Source organism: Drosophila montana, unplaced genomic scaffold, assembly GCF_035044405.1.
Source record: "Drosophila montana isolate Dmon_TW-CO22-7 unplaced genomic scaffold, ASM3504440v1 contig_1761_1, whole genome shotgun sequence".
Lineage (NCBI taxonomy): Eukaryota > Metazoa > Arthropoda > Insecta > Diptera > Drosophilidae > Drosophila > Drosophila montana.
This window is the reverse complement of record NW_026996690.1, coordinates 998822-1020139: the sequence shown is the minus strand read 5'-3', so window position 1 is coordinate 1020139 and position 21318 is coordinate 998822. Positions and strand designations below refer to the sequence as shown.

Sequence of the window (21318 nt, the reverse complement as noted above, 5' to 3'; positions counted from 1 at the left end):
ATGACTTAACGTATTTAAAGTGTTCGGCTATAAGCATTAAAAAGTCCCCATATTTACCATTAAAACCAGCCTAGGAAATCTTCACCCTTTAAAATACAATCACCTCTATATCGTGGTATGCCTGTCTGCATGAACAAGCGCTTCATTTTTGAATGCAAAAAAATCCTACATGCATTACACTAGTGTCATGTAACCTCTTACGTATAGAAGTGTATGCATATCCCCGATCATATAAAAACACTTTATTGTATATTATATATGTATATTAATTAAATAATTAAATTAAGTTGAGGGACATACATTTACATCCTAGCAAAATTATACACTAATAACTACAGGTAAATATATCGATATCGAGATGTTGAGTCATATTTTTTGTTTGGAAAACTACATAAATTATATATCTTTAGGGCTTCAACTGATCCTTGTGTTCCTGTTGATCGACATGACATTATACTTATGTCAGGGCTGGCTAATAGCCCAGTCTACTTGACTTCAATTTTCTTTTAAACATCAGTCCATTTTGTTATATTGCCATGTACTTTGAGCATTAATATTGTTTATGCATCAAAGTACCGCTTACAACATTTCGCACATGTCCATTTTCAGGTGCTCAATAAATCTGCGATATATGTTTTCTATTGGTTTCACGTCTTTATAATATTAAGCATGTAAGTTAATTTTGCGTGATTCTATATCGATTAGTTTGTATTCCTTTCTAGTTATTTTTTTTTTTTTATGAACTGTGTTTCATCATTAAGGTTGAATATTTTTAAATTAAGATTAAGATAAAAACTTATGAATTAAACTTGTCATTTACGCCTAAATTATGTTTAATGTTAAATTAAACCTTGTTCCAGCAGCACTTTAGTAAATAATAAAAACAACATAAAAATTACATCAAGTGCTCTCGTTCTATTTTTTTTGCTTTTGTGCAGTTAGCTTGCCAAAATTATTATAAAACAAATTACGAGCATCCAATGAGTTTGAATCATTCGTCGATACTTCACACACATACATACATACATAATACGAAATTAGCTTTGCATTTAGCAACGCGAAAACAAAATACAAGATACAATTTACAAAATAGTTAAGTATGTACATTTTTTGTTTTGTTTTGTTTTTATAAGGTATGTGTCTGTGTTGTTTTTTGTTTTGTTTTGTTTTTTTTTTTCTTTTCATATCAGCTTGTCCACATTAATATCCATTTAATTGTATTACATATTTCTTATCGGGTTACATACTCATATGCATACGGTGTAAGGTTTTATGTTCATTTTATGACTTCATATGACATAAGTAGTATAATTTAGAATTTAAAAACTAACGTCTATATATGTTTATTTTAACACACGTAATTCGTTTTTATTATTATTGTATATATATATATATAATATACTGATTATATATATGTATATATAACGTATGCATATGTGTGTATTGGGTTTTAATTATTATATTTATTAAATTTAATACATAAGTATATTGTGTGCTTAACTTTTACGCATGCATATATATGCAATTAAACCTTCTGCCTTAAGTTTGACGTTGAAAATTCATTGCTAAAATTTGAAAGGGGCTATAATAACGCCAGACCATTTTTGACTTTATATTAACTATAGATTTGAGTGAAAAAATATACAGTTATTGTGTGACCATTGTAGTTTGGTGGTCGTTGGTGTTGTGTTTGAAGCTGTTCCAAGTTTTCCGTATTTTACTTTAAACCTACACGTTCTGTGGCTATGCTTCAAAGGAAATTTTGCTTCCATTCAGTTAATTTACATTATTTGATAAAACATTTTAAAAGGAATACAAATCGCATTCTCAAGTTCCATCAATATAATTGTATAATGTGTGTGTGTGTGTGTGTGTGTTTGTTTGTTCAATACGTTTAGTTTCTTTTGCAAATCCCTTCGAGCGCACTAGCATGTTGCCAATAGTAAGACGTTGCCGGTAGCATTGTTGTATACTACGCAACTGCAGCTGTTGTATTTGTATTTGCTGGCGGTGGCGCAGTCGGTTGGGTCACAGTCACAGTTGATGGAGGAGTTGAATTCGACGATGAAGCGGAGTCGTTTATGTGACTTAAATTGTTGTTAGATGACACAGCGGAAGACGAAGCGGAAGGAGTTTTACCCACTTGTTGCTCGCTAGGTGTCACCAAGTTGTTGAGAGTAGGCTGACTACTGCTACCCAAGCTGCTGGTATTGGTCTGATTGCTGCTGACGGTGCCGCAGCTATTGCTGTTGGTGCTACTGTTGCTGACATCATTGAATGTTGCCGCCGGTGGCAATTGTTGGCTGCTATTGCTGTTATCATCGTTGACAACAGCTGTCATGACAGCAGCTGTTGAAGGCTTAGCATCTGCAGACACCTCTGGCTGCAAGCAGGGCTCGTGTTTTACATTATTGGCCGCTGCTGGCGCACTTATCTTTTCAGACGGCGTCTGGCCGGACCGCTGTTGCTGTTGACGTTGCTGCAACAATCTGTACTCAACTGAATGAATTGGCCCGGTCCCGCGAGATACCTGGTAAAGCACTCGCGATATAATCAGTGCTACCTGTTGATCCAATATATGCGACATCACCAATCCAAGCAATCGCTGTTCCTGCTGCATAAATAGTGATCGATTATCTGGATGCTTGGCCAAATGTAGCAATGTGCCAGCTGCTCGTCGTAACATATCCAGGCTTGTGCCCATCGAGTCGGGATTTTCTCGCAGATAGTTGATTCCATGCTGATTTGCGACACCCAGTGCGGTTTGTTCAGCCTGCTCAATAAATGCAACAAGATAAGAGATACAAGGCGACTGTAGTGCTACGGTGCGAGCCATGGCACTGTCCGCTGCGGCCAGATAGTGCAGCAAGTTTACAGAAAACTCGCGCAACACTTGATCCTCGTTCCTGCACAAATGACGCGTCAATACCGCGCACAGTTTCTCTAACCGTGAAAATGGTGGTGTCGCAATGACCAAGTCAACATTCGCATCTGTTACACATAACTTACACAGCGCTTCTAGGGCAAGGCGTTGCGGTGATAGCGCAGAGTTCGGGCCACAAGATGGGAACGGGTCTTGGCCATGCGCACTGGGACATACCGCCCAGTGTAGTAATCCGTCAATAAGCGGGCGCGCAATTAATTCATCATAACGGGAAAGTTCCAAATGCCCAGCTATGTTGGCCATGGCAACGAGCATATTTTCTCGTATGGTTATTAAATATTCCCACCACCATTCGCGCTCACCCTGCAGTGAGCTGCAAGAATCGGTGAAGTCTGTATCCTCTTCTCGATCGTAGTTGCGAGTCTTAGGGGTGCGCCGCAAGTGGTCGTGGTTCAGCAAGAGCAAGCGGCCGAGCACTGCTAAAAATCTCGTCGATTTGGCTAGCACTGTTTCATTCCCGGGCACAAAAGTCAAATTTCGAAAGATATTTGAAAGAGCAATACATCGACGTGCTAATGAGTCCTGGCTGTCATTTACTAAGTACAAAGAGGCTTCGTCCCGCGTATAGCATTCGTCTTCGTAGCTAGAGTCGCGGCGGCGTTTTAAAACTTGCGCATCATCGCGCACCGTTGACTTCGGATCGAATCCCTTTGGTACCGAAGCGACTCCATTTGTAAGACGTAGCTGTTGCGGTGATTCGATTTCCATATCAATAGCTCGGCAATCGCTGTCGGTTAAACTGGCTCCCGCAATTTCGATGTTCATCTCTTTTTTAGCGTCCACAGTTGGTTGTGCAAACTCTTCTCCTGATTTGGACTTCTTGTTGTCATCACTGGCTGTGCAAATACTGCCCACGAGCCGCCTTTTCTTATTATACGTCTGTTGAAGAAGACTGCTATCTTCGGTACTACTTGTAGTGTCCTCCTGTTTAAGAACAGATGAAATGTCGTCTGGTCGATTGGTATTTCCACTTTTCTGTGCGACATCCTGCTTGCTCTTGTATTTAGAGCTTACGAATCGAGCAAATGGAATGTTAACAATCTCTGACTTAAACACGTCGATAATACCATCAAGTGGGTCGGGTTCCGTGAAGCCATAAGTCCAAGCATTACTGCCTACGGGTTCGAGCTGCTCATATAACTTATTAGTGTCAATATCCCAAGCTTTTTGACGCTCGTCGACAAAGATATCGTGATCTGCCGTTTGAATGCGGACTGGTACACCCTTTCGTGTGACCATAGTGTAATTAGGTGTAAACGAGAGGAGAAGTGACCGCTCTTCAGGATTAGGCTGAACACGTACCTGGCCCAAGTCGATGCCCTCGTCAGCATCATCGGAGTCTTCACTGCGGCCAGCACGCTTTACATCCATGTTTTCGTAGTGTCTTCTACGATTGTAGCTGGAGATGCTGTGCACACATCGGCTTTGTCGTCGTTGTAGCTTATCTTCAAGCTTTAATGATACAACAGTACCACTGTCAGCATCATCATCTGCGTCGTCTTTCGCTTCTTCACAACGTTCATCAAACATTTCGGCGAGATTCTTTTGGAAGTGTTCCAGCAGCAGGGTTAACAGACCGGGCAAATTTGATATGCCAAAGAATTGAACTGTGGAATCGTCAAACAAAAGAACATTAAGGACATCTAACGCCCATGTACACTCAGTAAGCAGACCCGAACGCATGGCCATAAAAATTCGCCACGGATCGACAGGGCACACGTCAACCTTCGTCAGGCGTTTTCGGCGATAAAGCACCGGCGTAGTTGACTCTACACTATCGTGCGGAAAGATTAACTCCTTTTTCACCAGCTGTGCACCTACACCAGTTACTTGTGGGGAATAGGCAGCTTGCTGGTTAGACATCTGATGAGGCGGCTGCTGCTGCGTAGGCTGCATTCCCTGTCCAACTATTGGTGATTGCTTTTGTGCGATCATAGCGGCAGGCGCGCTACCAACTATTGGCACACCCGGTGAGGCGCCTCCAGACTGCGATGGAGGTGGCATAGCATAAGGCGGCTTAACCATTCCCCCTGGCACAGGCGGCATACTTGATGCTGGTACCCCTCCATGTGGTGGTTGTGGTACTGTTTGCCCCTGCTGCTGTTGTGGCGTCATTACTGGCACTCCACTGGGCATACGTTGTTGCTGTGCAACTCCAAGTGGAGGACGCAATGACGACCCCGGTTGCGAAATACTTGTTTGTGGTGGCGCCTGAACCGCATTTATTTGCGCCCATTGTGGTGCCGTCTGCTGCTGTTGTTGTTGTCCAGGCGGAGTACTCTGCTGGTAAGACTGTTGCTGTTGCTGCTGCGGTGGTGGTGGCGGCTGTTGAGGTGGGTAACGATGCTGTTCCCACTGAGCTACACCCGCTTGCTGCTGTCCGTGCGGACCATGTGGACCTCCAGGCGGAGCAGCACTCCGAGGTGGAGCATTTCCCCACGATTGTGGTGCAGACGATGTGGGATACTGGGGACGATACTGTGGATTGTTGCCTTGCCAACCACCTATGAACAATGAAATAAATAAATAAAAAGTATAAAATAAAAAACACAGAAACGCTTACCATAAATTTGAGGCCGCGCAGCATATCCTGGGTAAGGTTGCGAGTCTTTAATGAAGTCCGGATGTCGGCGCGGTTGGGGACTCTTTAAAAGTAAAATTTTAGTTATTTTTGTAAATATATTTTCATAAAAGCTTGAATTTCAAATTTTACTTGATCTGGCGGTCTATAGTAATCCTGCTGATTAGGAGTACCTGGCACATAGCCACTATTTGGGGGTGCTACTGGTGCTCCACTAGCTGGTGGTCCACCCGTAACGGCTTGTGCTGGTGGTTGTGGTCCGCCCGGTGGTGCCTGACTGTAGGGTCGATTTCCATAGGGACCATACTGATTAGCACCAGCTGGCGGGCTGTGTGAGAAATATACAAAATTTCATTAAAAATAGAATAGGTATTTAAATCAATGGCAAATAAAATTAAGCTGAGTACGGTTGTATTTCTGAATATAAGTTTATGTGTGGCTGAGTGTTATGAAGAGGCATGTATATGAATTGTGCACTCACGCTTCCCCTTCGGGTCCATACGGAGGGTACATGTTGCGATTCTGTGGTGGATATTGGCCCTGATTCGGTCCAAAAGGTTGACCAGGCGGGCCAGCGTTGTTATACTGATCGCTTGAACCATATTGACCATAAGCTCCTGGTTGTGTTGGATAAGGAGAACCTGTAATAATTATAAATATGTGCTTAAATTTATTGTCATCCTACACAGTGAAAAGAAACAAGTTACAGTGGCGGTACAGAAATGGACAAAATTAAATACTAATTATTTTATGAAAATTGACGTGTACTAATTTACAAAGCAGTTTAAAACGCAATACAAAAATCACAGTTTTTTCCTTTAATTCGTTCAATCATCATTTTATATAATTTTCTTTTTTACCTTTTAATGTACCCTTTTACAAGATGATCAATAATTTGAGCCGCTTCATAGATTTGTGGCATTTAATCAAATATATCAGCACACTCAAACATAAGAACTAAACACTTTTTTTTGGACCATCTGGTGGTCGATTCTTTCAATAGAGACATAAAGATCTAATAATTGTAAATATTTATAATTATATAAATCAATTAAATTGAAGAAAACACTTAGTTTACAACAGTTGCTTTGAAATTGGTAAACAAGACAGATAAGGCATACAATGAAATAAGCAAAGTAAAATATTTCTATGCACAAGCAATTATACTACGACCCACATGCAGACCGATTACCGATTGCCGACTTAAGCCAATGAAGAGTTTTAACAATCAAATTAATATAACGACACATTAAAATAATTTGTATAACAAAAGATAAAAAAGAAAACAAGATGAATGTACCTGGCGTTCTAGACACAGGCGTTGGATACCCAGAGCTACCCTGTGGATAAGGTACTCCAGTTCCAGGGCGCGCATGCTGCGTTGACGGCGGCCCATGTTGCTGTGGTGGTGGCGCCGGTGGTTGCTGCGACGGCGACGGCAATTGCGTTGGAATGCCTTGTTGGTGGTGTTGGTTGCCCGATTGTGGCGCTGAGTGCGGTGAATGTGGGGGCGGTGGAGGAGCACCATGTGACGCACCACCAACTGCAGCAACAGCAACACCACCAGCGGCCACACCGCCAGCAATTGGATCTTCAAAGGGATTGCTCACATTTATGTTATCACCGGCAACAGTGGCAGCTGTTTGATTTTGTGTGCCTAAAGCGGCAAGCGGCATTGATGATGATTATGGATTGATGAAGAAATTAATGAATGACACAGTATAAACGTAATAAGAGTTGTAGTTGACAGGAAGTTAAGGTTTGGTTGAGCAATGTCGAAGTTGTTTTATAATTTTAGTGGTGCGATGTGGTGTTGTTGTTGGTGGTGTCAGATGATTGTGATTTTTTATATTTTAAAGTAGTGCGCCCATATTTACGTAACCAACATAAAAATAAAATGAATAAACATATTACACACATAAAATTAATATTCAAATTAAACTGTAGGCGAACAAAATATATATGCATTATCTAATTGCAATACACATATAACATTGAAAACACAAATAATTGAAGAGGAAAAGTATAATCTTACAACAAATAATTGTTAATCATACACTAACAAATATATATATATACATATATATGTATGTAAAAAAATATATATATATATATATATATATATATATATATATATATTATAATTATGTATGCAACTTTCAGATTAATTGAATACATTTTATTGCTTACCTGGATGAGGTGCCTGCGGGTTGTTCTGCGACGGTGGTCTTGGCATCTGGCCTGCTGTGGCATAATCTGGTTGCGGTCCTGCAGATGGTGGATATGCACCGGCGCCAGTGTAGCTCGTGTAGCCATCGATTGCTGCGTTCGGTGCGCCACCAGGCGGTGCTGGGAAAGAGTCCTGCGAGTTTGATGATCCTGTAGAGTTTGTTGTTCCAGCGTCCAAATGACCACCACCGATTGGTTGGAAATTTTTGGGTATTGAAAGAAATAGTGAAAAAAAATTGGGAAAAACATTATTTTGATATAAAATATGTAGATAATTAGGAGAGTATCTTTCGCTTGTTGCAGATTAAGTTGGTGTTACTAGCCTATTTAACCTCTAACCTTATCATCTGGTAAACACTTACCTGGAGATGGCACCGATGCTGCCTTGGTTGTCTTTTTCTTGCTACCGGCTTCCACTTGCTGAATGATGGGTAATGGATCAATGTCGCCGCGATCAAAGTGACACTCGAAAGCCAACAGATTCTTTGTATAGTGTTTCCGAAGTGTATATGCGGCGCTACTGCTAGCGCCAATACCCAGAAGACCAGCAATATCCTTCCAGGTCTTGCTCTTGGTCACCTGTCAACAACAACGAAAATATGCGTATATATTTGAAAATAACACAGGTTAGACTATTTAGGTACATCATTAATAAGTATGAAAGATACATAAATTACGAGCAATTGAAGCGTTTAAGTAATACGCATTCAACAATAATTTTAGAAAATGTGTTAGTAATGAAGATATAAATCAAACTTGAAAGGCAATTCTTCAAAATAAAATGTTTAACGGAACCTCTTTAAGTTTAAATGCGAATAAATGTTGACACTCAGTAGAAATTAAATATTGAAAAGTTCTTTTAAAAGCATGCTGACAAAAAATGCATGCAAAAGTCTGAAAATTATTAGATCTATCGTTTTTCGGAGTCATTTAACATAATAATTTAAAAAAGACGGTAAGTACTTTCCAGGTCTTACAAACGGAATGAATGTGGTTGGATGTCATGCTACTGAATATTAGGAAATGTATGAGTTTTGATTCTTTCACATTTAAAGTAATAATTTTTTTTAAGTGTTAGCTAAATTTTTTACTTTGGTTGGTGGTGTTTGGTGGTTTGATTGATTGGTTGGTTGAACATTAATTTTGGTTTGTTTGATTTGGTTTTGCTAGTAAATCTAAAAAGAAGTTAGTAAAAGGAGTTACTACGGCACCTTGCATACCTCGACGAATCCGCCACGTTCTTTTACATAAATATATAACCTATATAAATCGAGTGGCTGTTTTGAGATGGTCGGGCACGCCGTTATTGGTGTACGGCGTTCCTCCATAAAAGCACGCAGTTTATCTAGCCAACCACGCCTATCAGGATTGTCGTCCATCTCATACAACTTGCAAAGCGAATCGGATTTTTTAGTAGTTGTAATAGTACTACGAAATGGCTCTTGTTGGACAGGAACATGACTGTTGAAAACCTGCTGTAAATAGAAGAACGCGGGTCGTTTTATTGAACATTTTTATTCAATTAAAATCTGCTTACCGAACTAGCGGCTGGACGTGGCCAGTTCGGGGGTGAATTCATTTCATAATCTTCGCCTGTTGGACCGCCGCCTCCATGCATTACAACTGGATGTGGGGAAGTGCTTGGCGGAGCTAAATGGCTTTGGTTATATGGATCATGTTTGCGCGACTTTGGTGTAGTACATTGTGGATCTTCGCCTGATGCTGAAACACAACAAAGTCTTAGTTATTCGTCTGAACATTTATTTTAGAGTACCCACCAGCTGATGCATTTGAAAGTGTGCTCTGTTGACTAACTTCATCCATTGGTGTACCATCTGGTCCAGTTGTAACAACTGCGGTAACTGCATGCAATGCCGCGGCTGGCGAAGACCCTGAAGAACTGATGCCATTGTCTTGAGATATATGCTCCGTGTCACTTCCGGGCTGTGCGCCTAGCATAGACTGAGGCGGGGTGCTAGTAGGTGGCCCCATACTTTGTGGCGGACCCATATGATGTGGTGGGCCCATAGGCATTGCGGGATGCATGCCGGTCGGCCCATTACCATATCCCTGCGGCTGTGGTCCGGCTGGGTTAGCACCATATCCGCCTTTGTGTTGTAAATGCTGTTTAAGATAATTAAGAGGGCGCGGAGAACCACTGCTTTGTGGAGGTGGTGGTCCAACTGGTGGCGGTGTGCCCTTGCCTTGCACGTGGTTGCCCATACCACTGCCAATTTGTCCTGATCCACTCCCAGGTCCAGACTGTTGGGGCGAAGGTGGCACCCACTGATAGGGCGGATACTGCGAATGAGGGCTCCCACTACCGTGGTTAGGCATAGATCGAGGGTAACCAGCTTGTGCGCCGGACGGCATGCTGTTAGCGACCCCAGCGGGCTGGCTAGTTGGAGGAGGTTGTGGCCCAGTTCCATACGCTCCTGACGGATACTGAGGGCGTGGCGGGTAGTTACCTAGTAATACAATTTTTGTTAATAAAAGTCAAAGTGCTACGTTTGAGGTATAATACCTTGAGGATATTGTTGTGGAGGATATCCCTGCGCGCCGGGACTTTGACCCGGCAAGCCCATTTTGTAACTGCCATGTATATGCTGCGGAATTGGATAACCACCTGCAGTCCCTTGCGGCGGGGGTGGTGGTGTAGCCATATTGTTTACATTTTGGTTTGGCGCCGGTGCTGGTGGTGGCGTCTGCTGCGGCGAATTACTCGCTGAAGATGCTGAATTTGAAGCCTGTTGCTGCTGAGATTGTTGCTGAGATGATGGCCCACCTGATAGGCCGTGTGGTGGCAATGGGGGTGGGCCAGAAACCACTGCTGGTTGCTGCATGGGACCGCCACTACTTGACTGATTACTCGCTGGGCGCGAAATCGGATGATTTTGTGCTGAATGAATAAAAGCCAATTCAGTATTGGGTCAACTAACAAGCATCATCTTATACGTACCCACTGCAGGAGACATAGATCTTGAGCCCGATGAGCCGGTAGGCGACGGTGTTGGCCTCATGACTTGCTGCGGATTAGGTGTACCGGGCGGACCAGACCCCATACCACTATGTGCACCGCCACTTGAACTATCGTTACTATTTTGCCCAATCAGCTCCTGCATTAAAGACACAAATAGTGTAAATTAAATTGAATTAGTTTTTCGATTAAATCCTTGAAACTTAACAAAAGTAATAAAACCATAGTTTAGTCTCGTCAGCAGAACTCAATTAAATGCACTTTTAAAAAATATTCTGTACCAAAACAAATGCATAGCAAATTCGATTTTGCTTAAATATGATCTATTCATTTTCACATGCATTCTCTGTAAAAAACAATAACCAAAAACTTTTAAAAATAGAATTCTGAATTTCCATACTCAACGGTCGATTGTTACTTTATAAGAATACAAAAAGCTGAGCCCAAGAGAGAACAAATAAGACATATACAAGAGATACTAGTAAATACATACATACATATGTATGTCTGCAGACAAAGCCAAATACAGAGGCTTAAGCCGACAGCAATTCGAGTCGCAGAGTAAAACGAACAGCGCGGGATCAACATTGTCGATATAAACGTTGATGAGGGGGGAGAAGTGACCGCGACGGCAAAAACACTGTTCGTTTTGGTATCTGAGAAATTAAGTGAACTGAAATAAAATGTACGACGAACTGACGGGCACGGCTACGGGCAAAGTCAAAGCGCAAAACAAAAACAACACCAGCAACAGCAGGCAGAGCAAAAGCTATGTATGTGGAACGAATAACGACGAAGCCGACGCAGACTGCAACTCGAAAGCGTGCAGAGGGACGCGGATTGGAGATGTGGCAGTGGTAGTTATGGCGCGCTTTGAGTGAGCCAACGTACGATGACAAAGACGTAGATAAGAAACAGCAACGTGAACACATACATGCATACACACACACAGGCACGTATACCACACACATTCAACGTTAAACTATAATAAAAAAAAGAAAATAATAAAAACAGCGCCAGCTATTCGTTTCTTTGCTCGTTTCTCTGTTCATTCGTTTTCGTGCCATACACATAGAAAAACAAGCAAGAGCGTCGAGTGCTTCAAGTATGGGTGAAATGTGTGTTCGGGGGAATAGGGGCCAAGCGTGGAGTATACTTGAGTAGCAAAGGCGATGGCTGCGACGTTGATGACGAGAATAGCAAAGCCACCACAGGCAGCGACAGCAGAAGGCAAATCTAAAAAACGATGAACGATGGGGCAACGCTCCTCAAGATGAAGGCGACCCACGTTTTTACTTGTGAGTGGGTATGTTTGTATGTAAAAGCTTGCCGGCATGTAGAAAAATTACTTGGAAAGAAAAACAACCGCTACGGGAACGGCACAATGAAATAATATACATACATATGTATAACAAACATGCGTTTGTGCGTGCATTATTTATTTTACAGTGTTTGCATTATTGTACAAAGGGTACAAATACTAAAAAATCTTAAAGCAAAGTTAATGTTTTACGGGGAATGTAATTTAACTTCATAATAAATTTTTTTTTTTTAATTTATGATTTAAGCTTAATACAGGACCGAGAAAAAAGAAAGGCAATTTATAGTATAGCGGATACACTGCAATCAAATCCAACCAAAGTCTTTGACGAATCAAAATTTATAAATATAAAAATTCCTTGCAGAATGTTGTAGTTTAGTTAACCCATTTTATATGCGCAGACGGTAAGAGAGAATATGTATATACATGCACATATACATACATACATACATATGTATACATTTATGAATGCATACTTAGAAATTGGTTTTGCCTAGTTGAACATAGAAGTTAGTCAGTTTTGCGAGCACTATTTTTATGTGCACTAATTAAGCGAACTGAACTGTTCAAAATCATCGCTCTAACCATAAAGACCCACCGAAAATGCATTAGTTATTTCTGGCTGTGCGCGCCTTTTTGTATCTGCTTTTGAATTTATGTATTCACTTGCAATTTGATGAGTAAAACAAATGGTTAGGGCTGTCACTGTGAATGAAGATTGGAATATCGCACGGGCAACAAAACAAAATAATGATTTTATTATAGTTTTTAAAATTTGTTCGTTTTAAGGATTTTGAATATATGACTTACAGCATGACAGGGAATATAATACATGCAGTTTAGAAAATGCATTAAAAAATTATTTTATTCCGTAAATTTAAAGTACAGAGTTCCGGAATTGAAATATCTGATAAATATTTATTAATTAGCATTTTTCTGTTAAAAAATTCCTACAATGGCAACACTGAATGAAATGTAAGCTTTGTTATGGAGATACGTTAGTCTTAGCACTATCTGTTTATTATTACGGTTTCTCCTTGAACCCATCGTATAAAAGAAAGTGATTTCCTTAAGGCCTTAACTTCGCGAGTAAATTTAGTCTGCGTTGTCAGCACGGAATATAAAAGTGAACAGCCCGCAAGCAACAACAATGACCTTGGCATTGACCCAAATGCATACATATGTATATGAAAACAGCTGCTCTTTGTAAGATCTTGAGTGTATTTGTATTTTATCTATGTATTTGTGCACACACTACAACAACAACAACATAAAGGGAAAGAGCAAAAAGTGGAATGAGGCATGTTGATGGCAGCGGCAACAGCGACCATTACGGACATTTTAAATGAATGAATGGGGTACTACGCATACATACGGACTCCTCTCCAGAAAATATACAAAAAATTGAGAGTCCGCCAACATAAAAGTTGTTGTCATGGTCTGTACGCTGATAGCGCGTATCAGTCAAGAATGCGTACTTCGATATCGTAAAGTCTAACAAGTGCTCTAGTTATCTATATTTGTTTTGGTAAGCACTATTAAGAGAAGCATTGCTGCATCTTTATTTGAAGGCAGAAGGAGTAATTTGTTCATACAAAATAATTACCTGGTGTGGCGATGGTGATGCCTGCGAGGGCTGCGGTGATGGACTCGGTGCATGCCCTGGACTGCTGCTAGGTGGCGGGCCACCACCGGCGCTATGCGGCGCTGGCGGTTGTTGGAGCGGTGCATGATGCGGTGAGGCAGGCGGCAATGGATGGCCAGGACCAGGACTAGGAGATGAACCGCCCGGCCATGGTCGGTTAGGTTCGGGATACTAAAAGTATAAAAAATAGCGTTGTTTTGTATTTTAAAATTTTGATCTTATACGAATTATTTTCGCAAGTTATTGGGAACGGGTAGCTTTACTTTCTTAGAATATCAATTAATTAAAATAATATTGGTTCAAAATGTTTCATACCTGGTGCGTTGTGTAGGCAGTTCGATGATTGGGCCCAGTCGTCGGTAAGCCTGGTGGTGTTGGGTATCTTTGAGGGTACGGCGAATATTGAGAAGTGGGGGGTGTATTTTGTTGCTGCTGCTGTTGCTGTGAGGGGCCAGGTGGTGGCGCCGGCGCTCCAGGAGCGCTAACACCTGTCGGTTGTGTGGCTTGTTGTTGCTGTTGGGCCTGCTGCTGCTGCTGCTGTTGGGGCGAACTTGGATAGGAACCTGAGTTTTGACTGTGAGCTGGCGGATATGGTGATTGACCTCTGGAAGTATTTGTCTGTAAATTGAACAAATATATTCCTGTTTTAAATTTGTAGCATATTATTTTTCATCAGTCAGAACTGACTACCAAACGAAGAGCAAAACAAAGCCCATCTAGTACATATTTATGTTGAGTGTTGTGCATTACCTTGCATCATAAAATATTAATTAACTTTTCACAATCAACTCCGTAAGCTCTTTTACACACGAATCCAGAGTTTTCATTTATGTAACATTTACGACATTTATAAAACTGTATATATGAAAATAGAAGATTGACAGTTGAAAATGTGCATTTCAAATAACGCAATTGCCGAAGATGACAAAAAGGCAAGACGAACATGGAAGACTTTGATTCTATAGATTCTGATAGTGTTACAAGAATTGGCAAATTTGAAGAATAAAATTCATAAAGGCAAAAGACAACCGAAGAGACGAACATATACATGCAACAGTACAACGATATCCATTCACACCCTTATCGCGGCGTACTTATAACATTTGTTGCTGGCAACGTCAAAGCCACAGGCCTAATGTACAACGAGAAAGAAGGGCTATCTTAGGCACGCCGAAGATTCAATACCCTTGCAGACCCAACCTTTTCATAATGCTCATAATGCTTTGGCCGTATCTAAGAAGGACAGGGAAAATAGTTAATGCCGAGTATGGTTATGATATCTTGATAAACAAAAGAGTTTTTCTTACAACTTTATTTTGGACACGTCGTTCCTATTGCAACTATATGATATAGTGGTCCGATGTTGATTGGATTTTGCATATATTTGAGGAGCATAATAAAACTAATAAATGTCGATTTTGTTCAAGATGTCTTGATAAACAAAAAAGTTTTTCATACAATAACCTACTTTTCGACCGATCGTTCCTATGGCAGATATATGATATAGTGGTCCGATCCAGCTGGCTCTGACATATGTACTGCGTGCAACAGAAAGAGGAACTTCTGCAAAGTTTCATTAAGATAACTTTAAAACTGAGAAACTTGTTCGCATATAAACAGACAGACGGACAGCCGGACATGGATATATCGACTCGATACTGATCATGAATATAAATACTTTACGGGGTCGGAGAAGTCTCCTACTATGCGTTACACATTTCCCGACAAAATTATAATACCCTCTGCAAGGGTATAAAAAGCAAATTCGTCGTATTATTGCGAATGGCATGGCGAAGTAAAACATGGGAATAAAACTAAAGAGAGCTGGTGGCAATGAACGCCTTTTGCATGTGTGCGTGCGCTGTAGCCGGCAGGACAACCAGCAACGATGGCTGGTCAACTAGGGGGTGACAGGAAACATGAATGGATGGTTTTGCTACATACCGACATCTATACATATAGTCAACTGAGAAGCAAAGAAGAAAAAACTAAAAAGGGAAAACTCATCATCGATGAAAATCAAACTCAGAAATATATATGCGGCAGCTAAGCAGGGTGAAGTGGAACTGAAATTCATGCAGTAAGGGTCGCAAGCTGTCTTAGTGCTGCAAGCAAACACACAGACAGCGAATGAATGAGGGAACGAATGGAATGGAATGGATTGAAATGACAGCACAAACAGTGTGAAAATGGCGCTAGCCAAAGCAAGACAAAAGAACTGCATTTCCTGTGCGCTGCTTTACTAGTGTCAGTGTAAGTAAAAGTCGGTCCGGATTGAAATTATAATAATAGAACGGAACATAAAGGAAACATGTTCTAACTGAAATACACCTAATTCTGTTTTTACACGGTTTTGATTTAACACGGTTTGAAAATAAATTTTTGTACATTTTTTGACACGATTTTAAATCGTTTAGCCTTTTTTTTTTTAATCTTTTGGGCTTTAATTTCTGTTTTTGTCAAATTTAAAGTTTCCGAATTATGTTCGTATCACAAATTTAGGTGAATTCCCTTTTTATGCATCCAAGCAAATTTACTTGTCAGTGCAATCAGACGTGTTTGGTAAAGAAATTTTTTGTAGGCGAATTTGTTTATCCAACAATACATTAAATTTAATTTTAACGTATTAAGGTAAAAGCTCAGCCAACAAATATTTTATATTCATTCAGTTAATTATATTTTATTCATTTTTTCTTACCCTAAAAATTGAATAATCTATTCTTTTTGTTAACAAAGCTGTTTTACATAATTGTTTTTAGTTCCTGAACTTGTCATACATTTAATTTAATTTACTTTCAAGCGAAGAGTGCATATATTTGCTTGTGGAAATACACATTATATATGTGATGAATTTGTATATATCATGAATTTATACAGTAAATTTATACAAAAAATAAAAACAATAACTTAAAATCACACCCTCCTCCTTCAGATGGCAAAAATTCCAGTTATTAAATAATAATTGTATTTTAAATTGTTGTTATTATCCGGCCTTTTTTTATCTTATGAGTACGGGGTAAGAAGTAAACGTGTAGATTTGTATACATGTAACAATATAAGAAATAAATTTCAAGTTTGTAAACAGAAATTGTAAGGGAGTATCTGTATAAATCAATCACAAATATCTAGACATTTGCAGTTGCTATTTTATAATTCTTTGTATTTACACGGCATCTTGCATTGAAAAGCTAACTGCAGCTTCACCCGAAAAAGATAAGAGATTAATTAAATACGAAGCAAAGCCGATTCAAAAATTATTTTAAGTAACTTAGAAATTGCTCCTAACAACAATTGTATGTTATTTATCTCGACTAGGGGATACCCTGAACCCTCTTCTTCCAACAGGCGATAGGTATAAAATGAAAGATACTTGATATATATATATATATATATATACTATTCTAGAAGCTACATGTCAAGTTTGGTGACTCTAGCTCTTGTTAATTACCAAAATTGCGATTTTTATCCATTACTTGGAAACGGGGCAAGTTATCGAATATCGGAAACAAACTGGATCTGTGCGGGTACTAGGAGGAAATTCAGATAAAATTTCAAGTCTCTAGCTCTTATAGGTTCTGAGATCCTTGCGTTCATACATACGGACAGACGGACGGACGAACATGGCTAGATCGACTCGGCTGTTGATGCTGATCAAGAATATATGTACTTTATGGGGTCGAAGATGCTTCCTTCTGCCTGTTACATACATTTGCACAAATACATAATACCCTTTTTACCCATTTTTAATGTGTTCAGGATATAATTAAGGAATAACAAAAACAAGTACACAAAATCTAAACAAACCAAAATTAAGGAATAACAAAAGCAAGCGTACAAAATCTAAATAGCTAAAGCACACACAAACAGTCATGTACATATGTATGAATAGCAGACTCGAGCGTAAATGCAGCATTTCTTCTGCCTGCTTTATCAGGTGGTGCTGGTACCGGCAACTTTGAATGCTTTGTTGTCATTGTTTTCCGACAACTCGTACAGGTTCTTCTTAATAGATGGTACCTCGGATATACGCGAAATGTGTTATGTGTGTCACATTCGGATTTGAGAAGCCTATAAAACTTCGTTGATCGACAGGGCATCGCGCGTAGTTACTATTTAAGGTTAATGGGAGCTCAACTTACCGGTGGTGGTGTCCTATACTGTTGCGATGGGCCCATCTGTGGACTGTAGGGTCTTGGGGGTGGTGCCCACCCGCCCTGTTGCGCACCGTACGGCTGGTGTTGTGGTGGCGGCGGTCCATGAGTTGGTAGTGGAGGCGGTGGCCCTCCAGGCTGTTGCTGAACATTTTGTTGATGCTGCTGTTGGGCTGCGGCAGCCACTGCCGCTGCATTGGCAACTTGCTGGGTATCATAATTATTCGCATAGCGATGTTGGGGCGGTGGCGGCGGATTTGACGATTGCAGTAATGAATTCAGTGTTGGGGTTGGCCCCTGCGGCGGTTGACCGGGTATGTAGCGCTGTTGTGGGGGTCGATTCGGTGATCCCCCAGAGCCTTGCGGCTGTTGTTGTTGGTGCGGCGTTTTGCCCCCAGGAGGTGGCTGCTGCGTGGGCGCATGCCCATAACGATAGGGATCTATGTTGGGATCACCTGAGTGATAACGCGCGTAGGCTGGATGTGCATGAGGATGTTGGACGCCGGGTGGCGGTGGCAAATGTGCCGAACCATATTCATCCTTCACACCAGGTGTATGCTCGGGTGGAAGCGGTAGTGGTCCCTGTTGTGGCGGCGGTCCACCGTGGTGCTGCATGTGTGGTGGAAGTGGCGGCCCCTGTGGCTGCTGTTGTTGTTGTTGTTGATGTAAATGGTGATAGTGTGACATAGCTGTTGCTGAGTCGGGAGTTGAACCTGGCAGAGCGCCAGGAGGCGGACCGCTGTACGGATGCGGTACAGTGCCACCTTGCTGTATTATAGAATCGTTGCCGTTGTTCGGTGTGGGTGGGCCCGCGGTAGGTGGTGTAGCGCCACCTGAACTGGCTGCCACAGTTGGGGATGCGCTTGCACCAGTCGCACCGCTACCACTACCTTGTGTTGATGGCGATTTTATTTTGTCATTCATGGCGTCTTCGTTTTGCAAACGATGCTTATCAAATCAAGAAGCTGTTGTTGTTGAAGAATACCCACCAACAACGTTGACGCTGATGACGACTTCCCCGACTGCAGCGGCAAGTTTGAGGTTATGTTAGCTGCAAGTTTTAAAAGCAATAATTAGTTTACTTAGCTCAACTTATACAACATATACAGCACCAAGGCTCACAAAATCACAACCATAGGACAATCACAGGCTCAATACGTATTTCATTTGGCCGCCAAAGATTTTGTAATTCTACATTCTGTGTATTGAAAAATCAACTACCACTACCACAGCATTCTGACTGTCCGTTTACAAATTGTCGCGCGTTGACAGCCACAGAGCGCTCTCTGAATTCTCTCTTGCGCTCTTTACATTTGGCAACTAAACACGCAAACGCCATCTCACTTGCATGAGAGTGTGGCTCTCACTGTCGCACTTACATGTGCGCGTATGGGATGTCTGTATTAGTTTTTGTTTAATAGGGGAAGTAAATTATTAATTAATTATATTTATTTTATACTTCGAATAGGAATTATTGGAATATCATTGAAGAATACTATTTTGGTTTTGAACACGCGCAATACGTTAAAACATTAAATGAATATTAATACATTTTCTTAATTGGATCTGATCAATTATATTGCAGAACTATAAATATAGCCGCACAATGTTTCAATATAGAAGTTTTTACTGAAATATTTAAGTTATATGAAATAAAGGCTTTTCAACATTCTATGATTACCATTTATACTTTACTGATATAAAAAATAAAACTAAAATGTTTGTAAATCCAAATGAATTAAATTGCAAATTCAAAAGTAACTGCAGACAAAATTCATATTTATTGCACACGAACTCCATACAGATACTCCTATACCTCTCGCTCAGTCATGTCGATCAAAATATTTGATTTGGAAATAGAGTATCTATTTATGTTTATCTTTAGAACATATAAACCGACAAATACCATTTTCATAATGCTAGACCGCAAGCTTGCGCTTAACATACATATGTATGTTCAAGAGTATGTGTGCATATAAGACAGTCATGTAGGCAATAAGCCGCTCATCCCATTAAATATCAATGTGCATACAGCTTTCTGGTGGTACAATTGCAGCGGTTGTTTTATACATTTTTCATTATCCACTTGGAGTTCACTTTTCATATAATTTGCTTTTGGATTTTTTGCGCGCTCCCGTTGATTTTCGGTTTTGGAGTGCTATTTATCTCGCTTGTATTGTATGCGGCCTTTTTGTATGTCAAATAAGTGTGTACGAGCGAGACAACCACTGCTGTTGCATATAAATTTTAATGCCGAATGTGAGAACAAAACGAGTTTTGCTGTCGCGTTTTTAACAATTTGTTTTTGGTCATTTTTATTAGGTTCATTTTATTGCATTACTATGAATTTCACTATCAATTAATATATTTACGTAAATATTTAATAATGCAGCTAGCTTTTCATTCGTTTAGTGTAATTGCACTGCTCGCTGCTGCTGACGTTTATCGTTGTCGTCGTCTCGTTTATGCTTCATTAAAGGTTTTTTTTTCTTTTTTTTTTCTGTTTTACATTTTTTGCATGATTATCTTTTTGGTTTAGTGCTTTGGCTGGTAGGTTCAGATTGATACATATTGGCGATGATGTGACCCTGTAGTGATGATGCAAGGATGTGGCTGACAATTTAATATTTTAAGTATACACACACACGTATCTGTACCGTACCGAACTTTGAGCCTGCATGTATGTACATATTTGATTTTTACGTATCGAGCTTGTACTTTTCACTCGCTAGTGAAACGAGTCCGGTAAATTATTGGTGATTTAAGTCTTTTTCTGAACTAATAGACACACATGTACACACCCACACTTACACATAGAAATATATTCACGCATCGACCGTCCATAGACTTGCTATATACACTAAAAACGAACTCGCGTGAGAAGACAAGCTCGGTACGAGTACGAACATTAAACTGTATGCAAGTCTTGTCTGCCGAAAAAAACCATTCATAACCGTCGCGCACAATAAAAAACACCTGGAAGTTATTAAATTCACACTTAGTTAGTAGCTCGAAAAGTTATTCATATAATCTTTACACTTTTTCCTTTTTATACAGTGTATTTCACTTATTTTTCATAATTTCTCAACATGACGAGCTGGCCCTATACAAAGCGATTTTAAGCGTTGCCAGACTTCTCTACTGACGCGAACAAATATGGCGGATAGTGCATTAAAAAATATTGAGCTCATCTCGATACTATCGATATTAAGATTTCCCATTTTGTATTTTTCAGAGGCGATAATCTTAACTATCGATTTTAACAATATCGAGTATTAAATATCGGTAAAAATAAAACGAAGTTAGCCCTTTTAATATGTTGTCTGTAACTTTCTGGTATGTTGTGTAGAACAGCATTTTATAAGCTAAATGGGATATGTACTGCCCTTGAAATCATTTGGAAACTTTATAACTTACTTGGGTACATACACAAGGGGAAAGACTACACATATTCTTACTACATCATAGAA

At 40.2% G+C, this 21318-nt stretch overlaps 1 protein-coding gene across 10 annotated transcripts; it reads right to left on the bottom strand.

The window, feature by feature from the left end:
• Positions 1–895: 895 nt before the first annotated feature.
• osa lies at positions 896–20968 on the bottom strand. Of its 10 annotated transcripts, none has more exons than XM_064700509.1 (16): positions 20511–20968; positions 17837–18899; positions 14013–14315; positions 13659–13868; positions 10714–10870; positions 10279–10653; positions 9533–10222; positions 9292–9476; positions 8966–9229; positions 8118–8333; positions 7716–7944; positions 6826–7182; positions 6007–6166; positions 5658–5853; positions 5508–5589; positions 896–5448 (listed from the first exon to the last, which is right to left on the bottom strand). In XM_064700509.1, exons 2-16 carry the CDS (start codon positions 18770–18772, stop codon positions 1973–1975), a joined length of 7836 nt encoding a protein of 2611 aa, XP_064556579.1. In that variant the 5' UTR covers positions 18773–18899; positions 20511–20968; the 3' UTR covers positions 896–1972. The 10 variants fall into 10 exon arrangements, with proteins under 10 accessions (XP_064556579.1, XP_064556578.1, XP_064556583.1 ...); XM_064700508.1 differs by having other exon boundaries at positions 20660–20968; XM_064700513.1 differs by lacking the exon at positions 20511–20968 and having other exon boundaries at positions 7716–7904; positions 8117–8333.
• Positions 20969–21318: the final 350 nt, after the last annotated feature.